Here is a 22095-nt window from a genome sequence, read left to right as displayed (position 1 = left end):
TAACACTAACGCCAGGTGTAATCACATGAGTTAGCATGTAAGGATATACATGTGTGTAAATCAGAAGCCCAGGGACCTTTTGCTCAGGACACACTTCTAGAACCCAGGCAGCTTGCACCCATTTGGAGAAGCATGCATAACTACCCCTGAAACATGTTTGTAATGCTGGCCTTTATGCAAACACTGTTCTTACCCTCATCCTCTACCCTCATTATTACAGGTTTACTCTTCTCTTTGCAGCACACATTTAATTAATGATGTCGTGGATGCCCTTTCTGTTTGCTGTGCACCAGGGAGTTTAGAAAATCTGGAACTCGTGAATTTTTTCTTGCAGGTTACCACTTAATTATAATCTAGACCTGCCAATTACAAGACATTACAATAAAGGGTAGAATATTTTTGAAAAGTAGGATCTCCATCCTAGCCCCCTTCCAGGATGGTCACCTACTTTGTCTCCATCCTGGCCCCAAATTTCTAACTTTCAGCTATTTCTATAATCTCTTCTGTATCAGTATGTTTCTTTACGTTCTGTTTTAAGCAGTAAAAATGAGTTCAGCAGGACCAAGGATCTTACGAACTCATGTTCAATGTCTCATCACTTGCCTTAGGAGGACTCAGCTTTAATGGTCCTTCCTTCATGTGTTATCCCATCCAAGTTTCAAATTTCCAGACTGGCTCAGATTGGTCTCTTTGGGTGATGGGCCCACCAACTAACTGTGGCAGTCTATCCTCCAATTTCTCAGTATCTCTTCTTTTTTCCCCTCCTTTGCCCAAATCAACACCTGCTTTACTATCATGATCTAAATTTTCCCAAGTGCTATGAGCCTATGGGAAAATACAAACATAGATCATCTTAACAGTACCAATGGTGCTGGTTCTGTGACCCTGTCTAGATAAATTCCCCACCCCAACATGTCTTGGGCCAGCCACATAATCATTCCAACCTTCAAGCTTCCCTGGTTCTATGCAGGGCTAATCTCTATCCCTTCACAGAGTTCTTATACAGATTATATGAAATATATCATTTGAGAAGGCAAATTCAATCGCATATTCATAGTGGGTACTCTTGATATCTTTTTTTAATCTGTTGATTTTAAAGAGGCAGTGAACAGAAAATAGATGGTTAGCTTTCACTGGGAGCAGTTTAAATTTTGAAGAAGTCCCATCTGCCGCGTGGTTTAGGTCAATTTGACAATGATTCAGACTGAGTACTGTGGTCACAGTCTCCATGGAGATCTGATACAGACAGAGTGGTATCTTAACATAAAGTGCAATCAACTTGGACTTCAAAATATATATTCCCTTTGATGGATCCATTTTTCCTGAGAAGCTGAGTTGTTTTAGCCCTGTGGCTTGAAGCACGGGAGAATAATAATACTGGGTGATGGAGAGGATTTTGAAATGGGGAGTAGAGACGGAGAGTCTCCTACATTTCTTTATGTCTGTTTCATTCAAACCTGCATTAGAAATACAGAAAACTCGGAAACTAAATTGAAAATAGAGGTAAGGAAAAAAATTACAAGCCTAGCTCCAAAGAATAATTACCCTTAACAGCACTGATTGTGTATTTCCTTACTGTCTGTTTTCCTTCTTAAATAGTGATTCTATCGTATGTATATTTTTGCACGGCAGTTTTTAATTTAACATTTTAATATAAAAGTTTAGTCATGCTAACAAAATATACACATACTATTCTGTCAAGTTGCATGTGTACTAACTTCTACAATTCTGTTGGGCATTTAAATTATTTTTATTTTTTATTTTACAAATTCAGCAAAACTCATAGTTGCATAGCATTTAAAAATATTCTGTTATAGTGTTAATTATAGGTTTTCAAAAATAAAATTACTGGTTAAAAGTACTTGGGTATACTAAAGGCTCTTGATACATGTTGGTAAAAGTTTATGCCCATACAGGCTTCACTAGAGGTAAAATAAAATGCCTTTAGCAATATACACTCATCAATAGTGACAGAATTTTTTTAAATCACTAACAAGGGAAAAGTTCTACTTGATGCATAAATCTCTATTTCCTTAAGTTCTAGTGAGATACAATATTTCCCCATATATATTTTTTTCTTTGTGGCAGAGTCTCACTATGTTGCTCTCAATAGAGTGCTATGGCATCACAGCTCACAGCAACCTCAAACTCTTTGGGCTTAAGGGATTCTCTTGCCTCAGTTTCCCAAGTAGCTGTGACTACAGGCTCCTGCCACAACACCGGCTATTTTTTAGTTGCAGTTGTCATTGTTGTTTAGCAGGTCTGGGCGGGACTCAAACCCCCAGCCTCAGTGTATGTGGCTGGTGCCCTACTCACTGAGCTACGGGCACGAGGTGAGTTCCCTTAGCCCATAGTGATAATTGTTTAATATTATAATTTTTCCAGGGATCATACAAATATGGTAGGGTATCTTTAAATTATACAGTGGAATGAAATAGGATTGGAGGTCATCACATTAAGTGAAATGTGACAAGTTTGCAAACTCATCCAAGAAAACTATATACTTCATTGCTGAATATCACTATGGTCATCTTCAAAGTACTCCGTTGGGAAGCTGCACATTGATGCCAGTGCCTAGTCCATCCTTCAAAATAAATGCCATCAGAGCAATTGCCATATTACCCTTGATATCCTGAATGCCATCAAAATGTCTTTCTTTCAATATTTCTTTAATCTTTAGGTAAAGAAAAAAGTCACTGGGGCTAGATGAGGTGAGTAGGGAGGGTGTTCCAGTACAGTTATTTGTTTAATAGCTAAAGACTCCCTCATAGATAGGGCTGGTGCATTGTCATTATATGGGAGCCATGAGTTGTTGGCCAAGATTTTCACTTAAGATTTTCCTGTTTCTCTATTGATTTTTTTCTAGGTCTACTATGCTTCTTACAATAAGCTGATGATTTTGATGCACAATTCAATGAATTTTTTTTAATGTTTTCATCAGTTCTGCTAATTACTGGCCTCTTTGACCTCTCTTTAGAATGGCTCTTTCTCTCTGAGGCGGAGCAAGATGGCAGCCGAGTAACAGCATCCTTGCATCTGGGCACCGTGAGTCTGGGGAGATAGGACTCCAGGCATCTCTGGCTGGTGGGATCTGCCTATCATCACCCCTGAGAGGATACAGGGAGTCAGCGAGAGACTTCTAGACCCCAAGAGGAGGACTAAAACAGTGGAAAACTGGCAAGTGGTCGTGTGTGTTCAATTCGTCTAAACACGCCCGCAACTTCCACAGGCACGAGAACTTAAAGAGCAAGAGGAAGTGAAAGGAAAATTAGGGCAAGGAAACAGATAAAAGAAATCACTCATGAGGAAGAATCAGCAGAAAACTCCAGGCAACATGAAGAACCAGTCCAGAACAACCCCGCCAAGGGACCATGAGGTAGCTACTGCAGAGGATTCCACCTATACAGAAATGTTAGGAATGACAGAAAGGGAATGTAGAATACACATGTTGAAAACAATGAAAGAAATGATGGAAACAATGAAGGAAACTGCTAATAAGGTGGAATAACCAAAAGGAAATTCAAAAACAGAATCAAATAAGAGATGAATGATATGAAGAATATAAAAAGGATATAGCAGAGCTGAAGGAAATGAAACAGTCAATCAGGGAACTTAAAGACACAATGGAAAGTATCAGCAACAGGTTAGACCATGCAGAAGAAAGAATTTCAGAGGGAGAAGACAAAGTTTTTGAGATAACTCAGATAGTAAAAGAGGCAGAAGAGAGAGAAAGCAGAACGTTCACTGTCAGAATTATGGGACTTTATGAAGCATTCCAAAATACGAGTTATAGGAATTCCAGAAGGGGAAGAAGAATGCCCCAGAGGAATGGAAGCCATACTAGAGAATATTATAAAAGAAAATTTCCCAAATATCACCAAAGATTCTCACACACTGCTTTCAGAGGGATATCGGACCCCAGGTCGCCTCAACTCTAACCGAGCTTCTCCAAGACACATTGTGATGAACCTGTCCAAAGTCAAGACAAAAGAAAAGATTCTGCAAGCTGCCAGGAGTAAGCGCCAGTTGACCTACAGGGGCAAATCCATCAGAGTGACCGCAGACTTCTCTAATGAAACTTTCTAAGCAAGAAGACAATGGTCATCTACCTTTAATCTACTTAAACAGAACAATTTCCAGCCCAGAATTCTGTACCCTGCTAAGCTAAGCTTCAAAATTGACGGAGAAATCAAATCATTTACGGATATACAAACATTGAGGAAATTCGCCACAACAAGACCAGCTCTACAGGAAATACTTCAACCTGTTCTGCACACTGACCACCACAATGGATCAGCAGCAAAGTAAGAACTCAGAAATTAAAGGACAGAACCTAACCACCACACTGTTGCAAAAGATAAAACTAAGCAATGGACTCTCACAAAATAAGACGAATAGAATACTACCACACTTATCAATTATCTCAATAAATGGTAATGGCTTGAATTCCCCACTGAAGAGACATCGATTGGTTGACTGGATTAAAAAACACAAGACATCCATTTGCTGTCTGCAAGAAACACACCTGGCTTCAAAAGACAAATTAAAGCTCCGAGTCAAGGGTTGGAAGACAATTTTTCAGGCAAATGGAATTCAGAAGAAAAGAGGAGTTGCAATCTTATTTTCAGATACATGTGGATTTAAAGCAACTAAAGTCAAAAAAGACAAAGATGGTCACTTTATATTGGTCAAGGGAAAAATACAACAAGAAGACATTTCAATTCTAAATATTTCTGCACCCACTTTAAATGCTCCCAGATTCTTGAAACAGACCTTACTCAGTCTGAGCAATATGATATCTGATAATACCATAATAACAGGGGACCTTAACACTCCTCTTACAGAGCTGGACAGATCCTCTAAACAGAAATTAAACAAGGATATAAGAGATTTAAATGAGACCCTAGAACAACTGTGCTTGATAGACGCATATAGAACACTCCATCCCAAAGATAAAGAATATACATTCTTCTCATCACCCCATGGAACATTCTCCAAAATTGATCATATCCTGGGACACAAAACAAATATCAACAGAATCAAAAGAATTGAAATTTTACCTTGTATCTTCTCAGACCATAAGGCACTAAAGGTGGAACTCAACTCTAACAAAAATGCTCGACCCCACCCAAAGGCATGGAAATTAAACAATCTTCTGTAGAATAACAGATGGGTGAAGGAAGAAATAAAACAGGAAATCATTAACTTCCTTGAGCATAACAACAATGAAGACACAAGCTACCAAAACCTGTGGGATACTGCAAAAGCAGTTTTGAGAGGAAAATTCATCACTTTAGATGCCTACATTCGAAAAACAGAAAGAGAGCACATCAACAATCTCACAAGAGATCTTATGGAATTGGAAAAAGAAGAACAATCTAAGCCTAAACTCAGTAGAAGAAAAGAAATATCCAATATCAAATCAGAGATCAATGAAATTGAAAACAAAAGAATCATTCAGAAAATTAATGAAACAAGGAGTTGGTTTTTTGAAAAAATAAATAAAATAGATAAACCATTGGCCAGACTAACAAGGAATAGAAAAGTAAAATTTCTAGTAACCTCAATCAGAAATGATAAAGGGGAAATAACAACTGATCCCACAGAGATACAAGAGATCATCTCTGAATACTACCAGAAACTCTAAGCCCAGAAATTTGACAATGTGAAGGAAATGGATCAATATTTGGAATCACATCCTCTCCCTAGACTCAGCCAGGAAGAAATAGAGCTCCTGAACAGACCAATTTCAAGCACTGAGATCAAAGAAACAATAAAAAAGCTTCCAACCAAAAAATGCCCTGGTCCAGATGGCTTCACTCCAGAATTCTATCAAACCTTCAAGGAAGAGCTTATTCCTGTACTGCAGAAATTATTCCAAAAAATTGAGGAAGAAGGAATCTTCCCCAACACATTCTATGAAGCAAACATTACCCTGATACCAAAACCAGGAAAAGACCCAAACAAAAAGGAGAATTTCAGACCAATCTCACTCATGAATATAGACGCAAAAATTCTCAACAAAATCCTAGCCAATAGATGACAGCTTATCATCAAAACAGTCATTCATCATGATCAAGTAGGCTTCATCCCAGGGATGCAAGGCTGGTTTAACATACGCAAGTCTATAAACGTTATCCACCATATTAACAGAGGTGAAAATAAAGATCACATGACCCTCTCAATAGATGCAGAAAAAGCATTTGATAAAATCCAGCATCCTTTTCTAATTAGAACACTGAAGAGTATAGGCATAGGTGGCATATTTCTAAAACTGATTGAAGCTATCTATGACAAACTCACAGCCAATATTTTACTGAATGGAGTAAAACTGAAAGCTTTTCCTCTTAGAACTGGAACCAGACAAGGTTGTCCTTTGTCACCTTTACTATTCAACGTAGTGCTAGAAGTTCTAGCCAATACAATTAGGCAAGACAAGGAAATAAAGGGAATCCAAATGGGAGCAGAGGAGGTCAAACTCTCCCTCTTTGCTGACGACATGATCTTATACTTAGAGAACCCCAAAGACTCAACCACAAGACTCCTAGAAGTCATCAAAAAATACAGTAACGTTTCAGGATATAAAATCAATGTCCACAAGTCAGTAGCCTTTGTGTACACCAATAACAGTCAAGATGAGAAGCTAATTAAGGACACAACTCACTTCACCATAGTTTCAAAGAAAATCAAATACCTAGGAGTATACCTAACGAAGGAGGTGAATGACCTCTATAAAGAAAACTATGAAATCCTCAGAAAGGAAATAGCAGAGGATATTAACAAATGGAAGAACATACCATGCTCATGGATGGGAAGAATCAACATTGTTAAAATGTCTATACTTCCCAAAGCAATCTACCTATTCAATGCCATTCCTATCAAAATACCAACATCGTACTTTCAAGATTTGGAAAAAATGATTCTGCGTTTTGTATGGAACCGGAAAAAACCCCGTATAGCTAAGGCACATCTTAGTAATAAAAATAAAGCTGGGGGCATCAGCATACCAGATTTTAGTCTGTACTACAAAGCCATAGTGCTCAAGACAGCATGGTACTGGCACAAAAACAGAGACATAGACACTTGGAATCAAATTGAAAATCAAGAAATGAAACTAACATTTTACAACCACCTAATCTTTGATAAACCAAACAAGAACATACCTTGGGGGCAAGACTCCCTATTCAATAAATGGTGTTGGGAGAACTGGATGTCTACATGTAACAGACTGAAACTGGACCCACACCTTTCCCCACTCACAAAAATTGATTCAAGATGGATAAAGGACTTAAATTTAAGGCATGAAACAATAAAAATCCTCCAAGAAAGCATAGGAAAAACACTGGAAGATATTGGCCTGGGGGAAGACTTCATGAAGAAGACTGCCATGACAATTGCAACAACAAGAAAAATAAACAAATGGGACTTCATTAAACTGAAAAGCTTCTGTACAGCTAAGGAGACAATAACCAAAGCAAAGAGACAACCTACACAATGGGAAAGGATATTTGCATATTTTCAATCAGACAAAAGCTTGATAACTAGGATCTACAGACTACTCAAATTAATCCACATGAAAAAAGCCAACAATCCCATATATCAATGGGCAAGAGACATAAATAGAACTTTCTCTAATGACGACAGACCAATGGCTAACAAACACATGAAAAAATGTTCATCATATATATTCTATATATTAGAGAAATGCAAATCAAAACAACCCTGAGATATCATCTAACCCCAGTGAGAATGGCCCACATCACAAAATCTCAAAACTGCAGATGCTGGCGTGGATGTGGAGAGAAGGGAACACTTTTACACTGCTGGTGGGACTGCAAACTAGTACAACCTTTCTGGAAGGAAGTATGGAGAAACCTCAAAGCATTCAAGCTAGACCTCCCATTTGATCCTGCAATCCCATTACTGGGCATCTACCCAGAAGGAAAGAAATCCTTTTATCATAAGGACACTTGTACTAGACTGTTTATTGCAGCTCAATTTACAATCGCCAAAATGTGGAAACAGCCTAAATGCCCACCAACCCAGGAATGGATTAACAAGCTGTGGTATATGTATACCATGGAATACTATTCAGCCATTAAAAAAAAATGGAGACTTTACATCCTTCGTATTAACCTGGATGGACGTGGAAGACATTATTCTTAGTAAAGCATCACAAGAATGGAGAAGCATGAATCCTATGTACTCAATTTTGATATGAGGACAATTAATGACAATTATGGTTATGGGGGGGGAAACAGAAAGAGGGATGGAGGGAGGAGGGTGTGGCCTTGGTGTGTGTCACACTTTATGGGGGCAAGACATGATTGCAAGAGGGACTTTACCTAACAATTGCAATCAGTGTAACCTGGCTTATTGTACCCTCAATGAATCCCCAACAATAAAAAAAAAAAAAAAAAAAAGAATGGCTCTTTCTCTTCCCTTAGAACAACTTTTAATACATTTGTACAATGCCGTTTTCTTTATATTTTCTCCATGAATTTGGACTAACATGTCCCTTATTTCGTTTTTACTCTTGCCAAGTTTAACAAGAAATTCATCAATTTTTGTTGCTCTAATTGGACTTCTGATATTCTTGTGACAGCAAACAAAAACAACAATAATGCATGACACTCATTTAAGATAGAAACACAACTGTGAGGTACACAACTGTGTTACTGTGAGAAACACAACTGTGAGGTACCAAGGTTATGAAACCTTACTGAGTTATTTGTACAGTGCTGTCAACATAACCACATGGTAGCAAGATTGTGAACTCAATTGTCAGATCTCATAAGCCAGACACAGAAAGACAAGTATCATGTTCTCACTCATATGTGGCAGCTAAAATAGTGCATCTTCCAGAGGTACAGTATTGGAATGGTAATTACCAGAGCCTAGGAAGGGAAGGGGAGGATAAAGAAAAGTTGGTCAATGGTTACAAAAATTCAGTTAGATAAAAGAAATAAATTCTAGCATTAAATAGTACAGTAGGGAAATTATACTTAACAACAATTATATATTTCAAAATAGCTAGAGACAAAATTTATAATGTTTTCAATAAAAAGAAAAGATACATGTTCAGAGTGATAGATATCCCAGTTACTATGATTTGATCATTACACATTATATACATATATAAAATTATCACATATACTCCCAAAATGTATACAGCTAAGATCAATTAAAAGTAAATAAATAAGACATACTGTGGAGCTCATGCCAAAAGGATAGGATGCTAATTTACGAAGCATGTGAGCTATGGGAATACCAAGTAATAAGTGATCAGAAAGAAGTAAGGAATATTCAATTCTAAGGAAAAAGAAATGAAGCCTTAAGTTTTCTCAGGAAAACCAAAGCAAATTCCACAGGCATAATGAGAAGATGTGTTCTGATTTTAGTTCATGCATAATATTTTGCTCTCATTTCCTGAAAGCAATCTTCAAAGCTGGTCTGTGTTAAAGGTAACACAGGCACATCTCAGAGATTTCATGGATTTGGCTTCAAGCCACTACAATGAAGTATTACAATAAAGCAAGTCACACAAGTTTTGGGTTTCCAAGTCCATATAAAAGTTATGTTTATACTGTACAGTAGTCTATTAAATGTTACATACACAAGAGTTGGGTCCACACTATAGTAGAGTCTATCAAATATGCAGTACCATTGGGTCTAAAACAACATGTACATTCCTTAACTAAAACTACATTATTGCTAAAAAATGCTAACAGTAGTATGAGCCTTTAAGGAGTCATAATCTTATTGCTGGTAGAAGATCTTGTCTTGATGTTGATAGATACTTACTGATCAGAATGGTAGTTGCTAAAGGGTGAGGTGCCCATGGGAGTTTCTTAAAATAATACAAAAATAAAGCCTGCCACATCAATTGGCTCTTCCTCTCATAAAAGATTTGTCTGCAGTATTCAGTGTTGTTTGATAGCATTTTACCCACAGTAAAACTTCTTTTGAAATTGGAATCAGTCTTCTCAAACTTTGCCACTGCTTTACCAACTAAATTTGTGTAATATTGTAAATCCTTTGTTATCATTTCAACAGTGTTCATGCCATTTTCATCAGGAATAGATTTCACTTCAAGAAACCACTTTCTTTGTTCATCCATAAGAAGCAACTCATCTGTTCAAGTTTGGTCATGAGATGGCAGCAATTTAGTCACCTCTTCAGTCTCTAATTTCAAGTCTTTTTTTTTTTGCTACTTCCACAATATCTGCAGTTACTTTCTCCACTCATGTTTTGAACCCCTCAAAATAATCCTTGAGAATTGGAATTAATTTCTTCCGAACTCATGTTATTGTTGATATTTTGACCTCTTCCCATGAATCATAAATGTTCTTAATGGCATCTAGAATGGTGAATGTTTGCTGAAAGATTTTCAGTTTACTTTGCCAAAATCCATTAGAAGAATCACTATCTATGGCAGTGATAGCCTTAGGAGATGTTTTTATTAAATAATAAGATTTAAAAGTCAAAATTAGTCCTTGATCCATGGGCTAGAGAATGAATGTTGTATTAGTAGGCATGGAAACAATATTCATCTCCTCATACATCTCTCAGAGGTCTTGGGTGACCAGGTGCATTGTCAGAGAGCAGAAATATTTTGAAAGGAATTTTTTTTTTCTGAGCAACAGGTTTCAACAGTGGGCTTAAAATATTCAGTAAACAATGCTATATATAGACGTGCTGTCATCTAGACTTTGTTGTTCAATTTACACAGCACACACCCCATCGATTCAGGATAATTCTTTAGGGCTTATGATACTCAGAATGGTAAATGAGCCTAGGCTTCAACTTAAAGTCACCAGCTTCATGAGCTCATAATAAGTGAGTAAGTCTGGCCTTTGACTTCTCCTTTCCAGCTATGAAAGTCCTAGATGGCATCATCTTCCAATAGCAGGCTGTTTTTATCTACATTGAAAATCTGTTGTTTAGTGTAGCTGCCTCGATCAAAGAGCTCAATTATATCTTCTGAATCACTTGTTGAAGCTTCGCCATTAGCACTTGCTGCTTCACCTTGCACTTTTATTTATGGAGATGGAATTTTTTTCTGAAACCTCATGAGCTGCTAGCTTTGAACTTTTCTTTTGCAATTGAAGAAAGTTAGGAAAGCTCTGGGTTAAGCTTTGGCTTATGGGAATATTGTGGCTAGTTTAATCTTTTATCCAGACCACTAAAATTTTCCCCAAATCAGCAATAAAGCTATTTTACTTTCTTATATCATTCATGTCTTTGCTGAAGTAGCATTTTTCATTTCCTTCAATAACTTTTCTTTTACATTCACAGCTTGGCTTCAGTGTTTTTTTGTCTTATATTGGCTTTTGAGATCCCTTCCCCACTAAGCTTAATCATTTTTAGCTTTTGATTTAAAGTAGATGACATGTCACTCTTCACTTGAACATTCGGGCTTATTAATTGGCCTAATTTCAATATTGTATCTTAGGGAGTATAAAGGCCCAAGGAGAGGGAGAGAGATAGGGGAAGAGACAGTTGGTGAAAAACACAACGTTGATGGATTAAGGTTAACATTTACATGGGTGTGGTTCATCATGCCCAAGACAATTACGATAGTAATATCATGGCACCAATAAACATACTCAGTGCAGGATTGTCACAAACCTTCAATTTGTGAGAAATGTAGTGTCTGCAAAGCATGATAAAGTAAAGCACAATATAATGTAGTATGCCTATAGTACAAAATTACAAAACTCAGAGGGAACAGTTTTTATAATGAAGCAAAGCACTAGAAAGCCAATTAGTTACCAAGGAAAGTGGGAATGTTGTTCTTGAACCAATTCAAACTGAAATGATAATGGTGATAAGTGTGAGCTGGGCTTACTCTGAAAAGTTTTATTTCCTGCAGGAGACCTTAAAATGCAATTACTATATGTCCTTATTTATAATGTTTGCATGAATCTATATAATAAATTGTCAAGATAAATGGATATATAACAAAAAATGTCAAAGGGAATGATTCAGTAGTATCCCATTTGCTATGTAACTTCTAAAGTAAGTAATTTATTGTTCATTTTTTAATAAATTCATTTAGTGTTTTTTTCATTTACAAAGCTATGAATTTTAAACTAATACAATAGAAATACATGTTAAAATGCAAAACAAAATTGCAACTGATCAAAATTTTTTCTGATTTCTCTGAGTCTATGTTTATCTTTTAAGGTAAGGTGAGAGTCTTGAATGCAGCAGATGTCTGGCCTGAGTTTTTGTATCCAGTCAGCCAACCTGTGCCTATTTAGAGGACAATTTAAGCCATTTACATTAATTGATAGTATTGATAAGCCAGATAGCATTTTGGGTATCAAGTTTTTCAACAGTCCAGTGGAAATTTTTAATCCTCTCGCCCCTGTGGAAGTTGGAATTTGATCAAAAGTTTCTGAGCGAGTTTACTTTGGTAGTGGAGGATTGTGCTGTTCATTATGGAGGATAGGTCTGAGAATATCCTGGAGAGCTGGTTTGGTTATGGCAAATTTCTTCAACATGTGCATGTCATTAAAGTATTTAATTTCTCCATCATAGATGAAACTCAGTTTAGCTGAATATAGGATCCTGGGTTGAAAGTTACTTTGTTTAAGGAGATTAAAGGTCAATGACCACCCTCTTCTAGCTTGAAAGGTTTCAGCAGAGAGATACGCAGTCATTCTAATGTTCTTCCCCTTGAAGGTTATGGTTTTCTTACATCTGGCTGCTTTCAGAATTTTCTCCTTTATATTAACTTTGGTGAAGTTAATTATAATGTGTCTATGGGAATTTTTATTTGGGTTGAGTTCTGAAACTGTCTGCTATCTGAATTTCAGAATCTTTTGGCATGTCTGGAAAATTCTCTTTGATTATTTCATGAAGTAAAGCATTTGTATCCTTTGTAGCAACCTCATCACCTTCAGGTATTCCTATAAGGTGAATATTAGATCTCTTCAAATTATCCCAGAGCTCTCTGAGAGAATGATGCATTTCTGTTCTCCACTTTAATGCAATCAAAACCACTCTGAGATACCATGTAACTCCAGTAAGAGTAGCCCACATCACAAAATCCCAAAACCACAGATGTTGGCATGGTTGTGGAGAAAGGAAACACTTTTGCACTGCTGGTGGGAATGCAAGCTAGTATGTTCCTTTTGGAAGGAAGTTTGGAGAACACTCAGGGATCTTTTTTTTTTTTTTTTTTTTTAAAACTCTCAGGGATCTAAATGTAGACCTGCCATTTGATCCTGCAATTTCTCTTCTAGGTGTATTTCCAAAGGACCAAAAATCATTTGGCAATAAAGATATTTGCACCAGATTGTTTATTGCAACTCAATTCATAATTGCCAAGTCATGGAAGAAGCTCAAGTGCCCATTGACCCATGAATGGATTAATAAATTGTGGTATATGTATACCATGGAATACTATGCAGCGTTAAAAAAATGGAGACTTTACCTCTTTTATGTTTACATGGATGGAGCTGGAAAATATTCTTCTTAGTAAAGTATCTCAGGAATGGAAAAAAAAATATCCAACGTACTCAGTACTACTATGAAAGTAATTTATAATCACTCATACTGGCATATGAAAAATGAAACACAACTATAGTCTAGGATGAAGAAGAGAAGGGGAGGGAGAGGGGAAGGGAGGGTGGTGGGTTGACAGAGGGAGGTTTAGTAGGAGGACCACACCTACGGACATATTGCAAATACAAGTTGGATCTATCAGATGCAGAACAAAAATGTCTTAATGCTGTAACTGGGTAAATGAGGTGAAGACTATGTTGTTAGTAGGATGTAAGCACTCCAATTTGTACAAATAATCAACACACTGAATCCCATAATGGCATAAATGTATTTATGATCTACGTATAAATGACTTAATAAAAAAATTTTAAAAATGCAAAACACATGGAGCAAAAGGACTGATGAAGAACTAGCCATATGATTATAATTATGGCAACAACCATTAAATGGGAATTTTTCATTTAAAATTCTTAAAATGCTTTTACTAAACTAATAAAACACAACAGCAGGGCACATATATTTTTTTTCATTGACATGAAAAGATGTTATAAACTATCATTTTCTGGTGACTCCATACTGTCAGAGTTCTCTTCTGATGCATGTGTTTGCGAATCTGACTCAGTGATTTAGAGCTGCACCACAGACAAGCCTAGGGGTTCAGTACAGTTATTCATGTCTTAGGCTGTGTATTAGTATTGTCACATGAATGTCGACCCTCAACTCCTAGCACCTCAATTTTCTGTGGACAAAAATTTATTATAATGCTGCCCCATAGTATCTCAAAAATAAAGATAATTATGGTACCCATTAAATAAACAGCTAGAAATTAAACCAATGGAACAAAAATTGGCTTAATTTGCCTAAGGAAAAAAATTACATCATGGGTACAGGGGAGGGACTATAGCTCTGAAAACCACCTTACTAAAGTAGTCATCTGTGCAACTTCACAGAGCTGCTATCAACTAATGTATTGATAGACACACGCACACACACACACACACAACGTGCTCTTCATGGAATCTGACATAAACAATGTTTTAAAACCTACTTGCTTAAATATGAATATGCTGGAAGAATGACTCAAAGATTCATATTTAAGGTTAATAACTCCTAGTCAAGGAAGAGTTTCTGATTGACTGAAGGACAGTGGAGTCTCTAGACAAAGTGTTCAGTAGCATGGAGGGTCCACACAGCCATGACCCAATGCGATGCTACCTTTTCTCGGGGTAAAATCTGTATTTAAAGTCAAGTCTGTTGTAAACTATTTTTGCACTTCAAAAAAATTGGCAGGTTTTGTAAGTTGCTATTTATCTGAAATTTTCTATACTGGATACTTGGTTCAAGTTACAATACTCCTTAAATGTTTTATGAGATGAATTTGGCTATGGCTCTTGTGTAATGTGCGAGTTTATACAGTTTGTTGCTCTATAAATAAACTCATCTGAGGAACTCTTCAGAGAACATGAACATGATCCAGCTATAATATAAAAGACAGTCTCCCAACATGCCATACATCCGTGGTACTCTGACTCAGACATAGTTCCCCATCAAATTGGGCCTTAGAGAAATTTCAAGAAGCAAAATGTGCCACATGTCTGGTGGATTTGTTCCATAGACAGTTTTTGAGATTGACCTGAACAATATGAGAAAATAGGGAATTGACTAAACTCCATCTCTTTTGGTTTCAACTAACAATGATCCCAAACCCCTGGAGAAATAGCCCCAAGATACAACATAAGATTAAAACAGTGTCCCACTTCTGTCAGTTAAGTATGGGTGTGCTCTCTCTATAGAAGAATATTACTCATTAACCTTCCACTTACTTAAAAAAAAAAAAAAGTAAAAACAAGTATACACTGGCTTTCTTCATTTTCTTACCAGGTATCTTTCTATGAATGGTCTTTTATTTTCCAGTGTTCTACTTCTGAACTAAGGAGCTGTCAAACAACGTTGACACGAATATAATGCAAGATTAAATTGAAAGGGATTACCTACCTCCTCATTAAGATGCTAGAAATATGAAATGAAATTTAAAATGCAGCCTTAGATTTGCATTTCTCTGATGATGAAGGACGAGGAACATTATTTTATGTGTTTGTTGGCCATCTCTCTGTCTTCTGCAAACAAATGCTGGCATGGGTATGGAGACAGTGGAATACTTGTACACTGCTGGCGGTATTGTGAACTAATACAGCCCGTATGGAAGTATGGAGAATCCTCAAAGAACTAAACATTGATCTTCCATTACATCCACAATCCCAATACAAGGTATCTACCCAGAAGGAAAAACATTTTATCACAAGGACATTTGCCCTAGAAAGTTTATTGCAGCTCAATTCACAATTGCCAACTCATGAATGGATTAATAAACTGTGGTATATATATACTATTCAGCCATTCAAAAACATGGAGACTTGTTTTTGTAAACCTTTTGTATTTACCTGGATTGGGTTGAACCACATTCTTGTTAGTAAAGGATCACAAGAATGGAAAAGCAAGTATCCAATGTACCCAATACTAATATGAAACCAATAGAAAAACAACTACAATCCAACAAAAGAAAAAAACACAAGTATATTCAAGGGGGTGGGGAGGAAAGAGTGGGGGAAGGGAAAGAGTAAGAGGGGTTGGTGTGCTCTCACCCAGTGTGAACAATGTAGAGTATGCAGCACACACCCTGGATGAGGGGCTCAACTACAACTTGAATTTTACCTTAGAAATGCAAACAATGGTATCCTCATATTAATCTGAGATGAAAAAATGTCGTCTTAGCAGCCATTTTCTGCCCTTTTTACAATCTATTTTTCAATATATAGTAGTTTGAGATAATACAGTACCACATAAAAGTGAAATAATAAAGGATAAGAATCAGAAGACCCAGCTTTTGTGAGGCAGGGTTTTTCCATTTCTAAGCCATGTTATTCTGAGGTTGTGCACATTATTGCTATTGATTAATTCAATGTGGCATTTAATTATAACTAATTAAGTCAGGGTGGATGTGGGGTCCACAGGCTGTGACTACACGTTTTATTGCTATTAACTGTATTAAATTTGGAGATTTTTCCTACCCAGGGAGGGAGGAAAAGAGAACCATTGAAAGAAACAAAATTGTATAGTTCTAATACTTCTTTGCAGTTATGGGTTGGGTAAATGTGCTGAAGCATAGTATCGAACAGCATATTTTAATAATTGCAAAAGTTTGAAATTTCAGTGATTACACCACCCCTGAAGATCCAACCCAAATTCTTCACACAAACTGACCCAACTACTTGCCATAATTCCACTGCCAGAGTGATGTGCTGCAGACCCTCCATACTCCCCGGGGGCCTCTGCCTTTTTGGCTCATGCTGCATCGTTGAGAATGCCTCCTAATTCTTTCTCTCCATCTGAGCTCCATCTGGAATGCCCTCCTCTTCTGTAAAACCTCTTTAGGAAACCTAACACTCTCTGGTCCTTTCCTCCTTAAAATTCCTTGTACCCTGCATTTGGCTGCTATTTGACATTGTTCTGTTGTATTATTTATTTCACAGGTATCTATGTACCAGGCTCTGGTGCTACAAATGGAGCTGAAGAAGACGGGGTCCCTGTCCTGGTGGCATTCACCTCTGCTTGGTAACAAATGCTAGAGTAGCACAGTGTGTCATGGCAAATGTTTGCACCAAGTGCTGCACAATACTCATGCAACTGCTGGGTGCAGAATCACAGCGCTCAGTCATCCCATCCTCTTACATTTCTTATTTCTGACCTTCTAGTTCCTCATGTAAGAAAAACTTGCCCCCAGCACATTCTTCACCTCCATGCTGCTGCCACCACCCTGGTCAGTCCAGAACCCGTGGGCACTGACTTTTTAGTTCCTTGACATCCTCATCTAAACTTCATCTCCTATTCTTGCGGTCACTGCCCAACCAATCCACTTTGGAAATGACTCATTTCCTCCCTATACACAATTTTCTTTTCCTCCAATTTGCTTTTTTAAGTAGCTCTGCTGTGAAACTTCAACTTGACCAGGAACTTTTAGTTGAATGATCCCTTCCTTTCCTCTCCATCCATATACAACCCCATCTGTCATTACTTCCCTCACTGTCCAGATTCAGCCTTGGTTCCCTTCACTATCCAATATCCTCGACTCCATCAACCTCTGACCTTTCCCAAATCCCTGGAAAACTCCCAGCCCAGTAATAAACCAGCCATCTGTTCTTGTCATGTCTGCACGTGAGCAATTGAGTATGGCTGGAGCAAAACATTCCATGGAAAGATTTAAAGGAAAGAGATTCATGATTAGTTACCATTTCTGGGTGTACAGAGACTACACAGACAGCAGACCCAGAACCTGGCTTGAAAGCCTTGATCTTCAAATCCCGTAATGTCTATTTTAAAACTAATTTTTCCCAATATCTAACTCTCTTGTTCTCAGTGCTCAACTTTACCCCACATCTTTACTGAGAAGTGGAAGGTATGGATGAACCTCTCTCCATCCACGACTTGCAAAGACATGATCACCCACAATCTGAGTCTATTCCTTCCCTTGGTTGTCAAAGGGCTCCTCCTCCTCCTATTATGCTGCCATGTGTGTGCTCCTTGCTCTGAAAGTCGGGCATGGGACCTGAACAGCACCCAGCCCTGGATGCAGATGCTCAACAAACCATTTTTTCTTCCGTTGGTGTCTCTAGGCTACTTTGTTCTTTACAGCCCAGAGACTGATTCCTTGGAGACTCTAAGGGAGCACAGTAGCTGTACCCCCCCCCAATTAGTTCTACGCAAAAATGCTAGGACTTGTGTTGAACAATATACATGAGTAAACAGAACAAGGGGGGGAGAAAGGAGGAAAGAAGGAAAAGATGAGGGTAGCAGCAGCTCCTGAGTGTGTGCTTTCAAGACTAGCTGGACTCAGTCTTGCTCACTGTAACAGGTTTTATGGAAGGATGTGGCAAATACCAACGTGCTCTACAGATGCTCAAATCAGCATAGTGAGCTTTCACGTAATGGGCACAGTGTAAGGGTATATAACACCCTGGGTAAGGGGCTTGACTATAATTTGAACTTGACCTTAGAAACACAATGTGTTCTAATCATTTGTACCCTCATATTCATCTGAAATTTTAAAAAAGAATTCCAAGGAATAAAAAGCAGTCACTGGCTTATCAAACTCATTAGTTTATAAATCCACAACATATCAAAGAATTGCTAGTCACTGAGGGTGGATGAGAAATGCCATGCTAATCATTTCCTTCACATGGTCCTCCTCTTCCCTTTCACAGTATTAACTCTTTAAAATCTTTTACAGTCCTGCTTTCATTTCTTATCCTTTATGAAGCTTCCCCAAGTGCTAGGGATAGTCACTCCTTGCTCAGTGTCCCCACAGCCAATGGACTAATTGTCCAGGGCAGGTATCAACACAGACTGACACTTACATATTCCACCATCACTCTATGCTTTAAGTCATAGCAATCTGCCAACTTACCATGACATGTCTAGCACCCAGCATAATTCCTAAGATTCCAGATCATGCTTCTGGAATGAATGAATGAATGGATGAGACCAGACGAGAAACTGCAGAAGAATGGATGAAACACATGGGAGCTACACCTTCAGTTCCAATACTGTCTACACGTCTTTGTACCTACACCTAGGCCTCTCTCGCTCTCTCATAACCACCTCATCTCACTTCTCAGCAATGTCTGCTGCAGTCCATATTCTGTGCTGATCGATCAATCTCTACTGGTCCCACTTGGCTGAAGAAGGTGGCAGGTGCCACCAGTGCAGACCATGGGGGTGCTTGGCCACTCACCTTGCTTGCTGGCAGACGCAGCAGACCCAGGCCTTCTCGTGCTTCTCGTAGGAGCAGCAGCTCTTACAGACGTTGAACTTGCAGTCCCTGCACTGGCGCTTGGTGTTGACCAGGAAAGTGAAGGGCGAGCAGCAGCGCATGCAGCAGTGCTCCACGAACCGCTGGTGCTTCGAGAGGATGCTGCACTTGCTGCCCTCCTCTTCCAGCTTCTGCTTCAGCTCACTGGAGACAGGGCCGGGGAAGGGGGAGCAGAGAAACAGCACATCAGGCCAGGGTAGTCACCCCAAAGCACCCGCCCTGGCCCTCCCCCAGCCAAACTACCACCTTAAAGGACCTTAAACAATGAAACTCAGATCAGCCATGTGACAGGATGACCAGAGAGGGATGCTAATGGTGGGTTAGTTTTATGTATTCCTATATGTCATTTTGTCATGAAAAGCATGAAAACCTTATTACTTAAATTTCAGGGACTATATTGAGATACAGATTATTAAGATACTAATAAGCATATCCTTGAAAAGAAAAGCCTTTAACTTAATGCCTTTTTACTGGAGCAGGAGATCACTTATGATAAAACATTAATCCTCACAACAGCCCTGCTGGGAATATGATAAATGCAGTTCTGGCCCTATTTAATGTCCCTGGAAACTGAAGTATCCAGGGATTTTAAAAGCTTTCAAATCAATGTGAGTCAATAGGATTCTCTGGGTGTTGGACAGATCAAGGCACTGGTGATTCAGAGTTGGATAAAAGACAATTTCCTTCTTCCAAAAAGCTCATAGTCATGCTGGGCACACAGCCAGGCATATTAATGCAAAACAAGATAGCACATGCCTTGCTCCCTGTGCTCTGTGAGAAGGAAAGGTGAATCCTTGAAAGAGGAGACTGTGCCCCAAACAGACTGAAAGTAACCAAGTTTGAGTTTGTCCTGCTACAAAAATGGGGGCCCAGCAAGAGTGGTAGAAGAATTTTTTTCTATTGCTATTATTTTTACTACTATTTTACTCCTACTATACTATTATATTATTATAGTGGTAAGATACTGATGAGCCCCAACTTACAATGATTCAACTTACAATTTTGTTTTTTGCTTTCTAATGAAATGGAAATTATATGCATTCAGGAGAAGCAGGCAGAGAGTGATGTGATGCTCTCTGACAATGCTGGGCAGGGGCAGTGAGCCACAGCTCCCAGTCAGCCACATGATCAGGAGGGAGAACAACCGATACTCTATATACAGTGTACTGAGTAGCCAGGTGATTTTGCACAACTGTGGGGTAATGTAAACGATTGGAGCATGTTTAGGTAGGCTAGAGTAAGCTAAGATGTTCAGCAGATTAAATGCATTTTTAACTTACAGTATTTTCAATTTATGATGAATTTATCAGGATACAACTCCAGTGTAAATCCAGGAGCATGTATACTATATTTTATAATATTATTTTATTTATTTATTTATTTTTAATTAAATCACAGCTATGTACATTAATGCGATCATGGGGCACCATACACTGGTTCGATAGACCGTTTGACACATTTTCATCACACTGGTTAACATGGCCTTCCTGGCATTTTCTTAGTTATTGTGTTAAGACATTTACAAACCCAAGTGCCCATTGATCCACGAATGGATTAATAAATTGTGGTATATGTACACCATGGAATATTATTCAGATATTATTTTACTAATACAATAACTATTACTATCATTTTTCTGTACCCAGTTTATGATTATGTAATTCATAATACAATAACTATTACTATCATTTTTCTGTACCCAGTTTATGATTATGTAATTCATACTGGATATATTGATGATGTACATGGGAAAGGTTTTCTCCTATTCTGTACTTATACATTTTATACTTACGGTGTTTTAGTAATCATTTAGAAGTGTTTAGCTTCTCTGTAGTTAAATCTGTCAGTCTTTTCTTTCATGGTCTCTGCACTTTAGATCTTGTTTAGGAAGGCCTGTAGCACCCCATCAGTTTTCATACATACTGAATAACCCCTGTAATGGACTGACTGTTGGTCCTCTTGAAATATACGTCCATGCCCTAACTCACAGAAACCTGTAAATGTTACCTTTGGAGATGTGATTAAGTTAAGGATCTTGAGATGCAGTTATCCAGGATTATCTGGGAAGGTTCTAAACCCAATGACAACTGTCATTTAAGAGGCAGAGATGGCAATGTGAAGGCAGAGGCAGATACTGAAGTGATCCAGCTGCAAGCCAGGAACACCAAGCTTGCCAGCAGCCATCAGTAGCTAGGAAAGAGGCATGGAAAAGATTCTCCTCCAAGGCCCTAGGACAGAGCATGGCCCTGCCAATACCTTGATTTCAGACTACTGATCTTCAGAACAGTGAGACAACACATCTGTTCTGTTAAGCCACCTATTAATTTGTTATAGCATCCCCAGAAAACTAATACAGTTCCTATTTAAAAAGAAAAAAGAAACACTATTCAAAACCTAAACTTCCTTTAATACTATATTCTCATCTGGTACCATCTTATAAATGGTCCTATCCTCTTAGAGTAAAAGTTTTTTGTTGTTTGTTTTATTTCTTAGAGTAAAAGTTTTTTTAAAAAACCCATCCCAGTCATCTCTGGTGGTCAGCTATGTCCTGTTTTCTCACTCACTTCTGGGTCCACTCTAATCTGCTTTTGGTTCTTTTTCTTTAAAGGAAAGAAAAGTTCCATCCAGGATCCCATTCACTTCCATATCACTAAATTCAAAAGGACCCTCTGGGCCTCATCTTATCTAATCATTCTCCCATTCTTGAAATGCTC

At 38.0% G+C, this 22095-nt stretch overlaps 1 protein-coding gene across 5 annotated transcripts in view; it reads right to left on the bottom strand.

Annotated features, from left to right (window-relative positions):
- The window catches only part of MYRIP (myosin VIIA and Rab interacting protein), a 422909-nt gene that overhangs the window by 207107 nt on the left and 193707 nt on the right, over positions 1-22095 (bottom strand). For all 5 annotated transcript variants that reach the window (XM_053600161.1, XM_053600164.1, XM_053600162.1 and 2 more), the window contains one exon: positions 19304-19525. In XM_053600161.1, coding sequence (XP_053456136.1) covers positions 19304-19525 — 222 coding nt within the window. The remainder of the gene's footprint in view (positions 1-19303; positions 19526-22095) is intronic.

This window comes from Nycticebus coucang, chromosome 8, assembly GCF_027406575.1.
Source record: "Nycticebus coucang isolate mNycCou1 chromosome 8, mNycCou1.pri, whole genome shotgun sequence".
Classification (NCBI taxonomy): Eukaryota; Metazoa; Chordata; class Mammalia; order Primates; family Lorisidae; genus Nycticebus; species Nycticebus coucang.
This window is presented reverse-complemented; position numbering and strand designations above follow the sequence as displayed.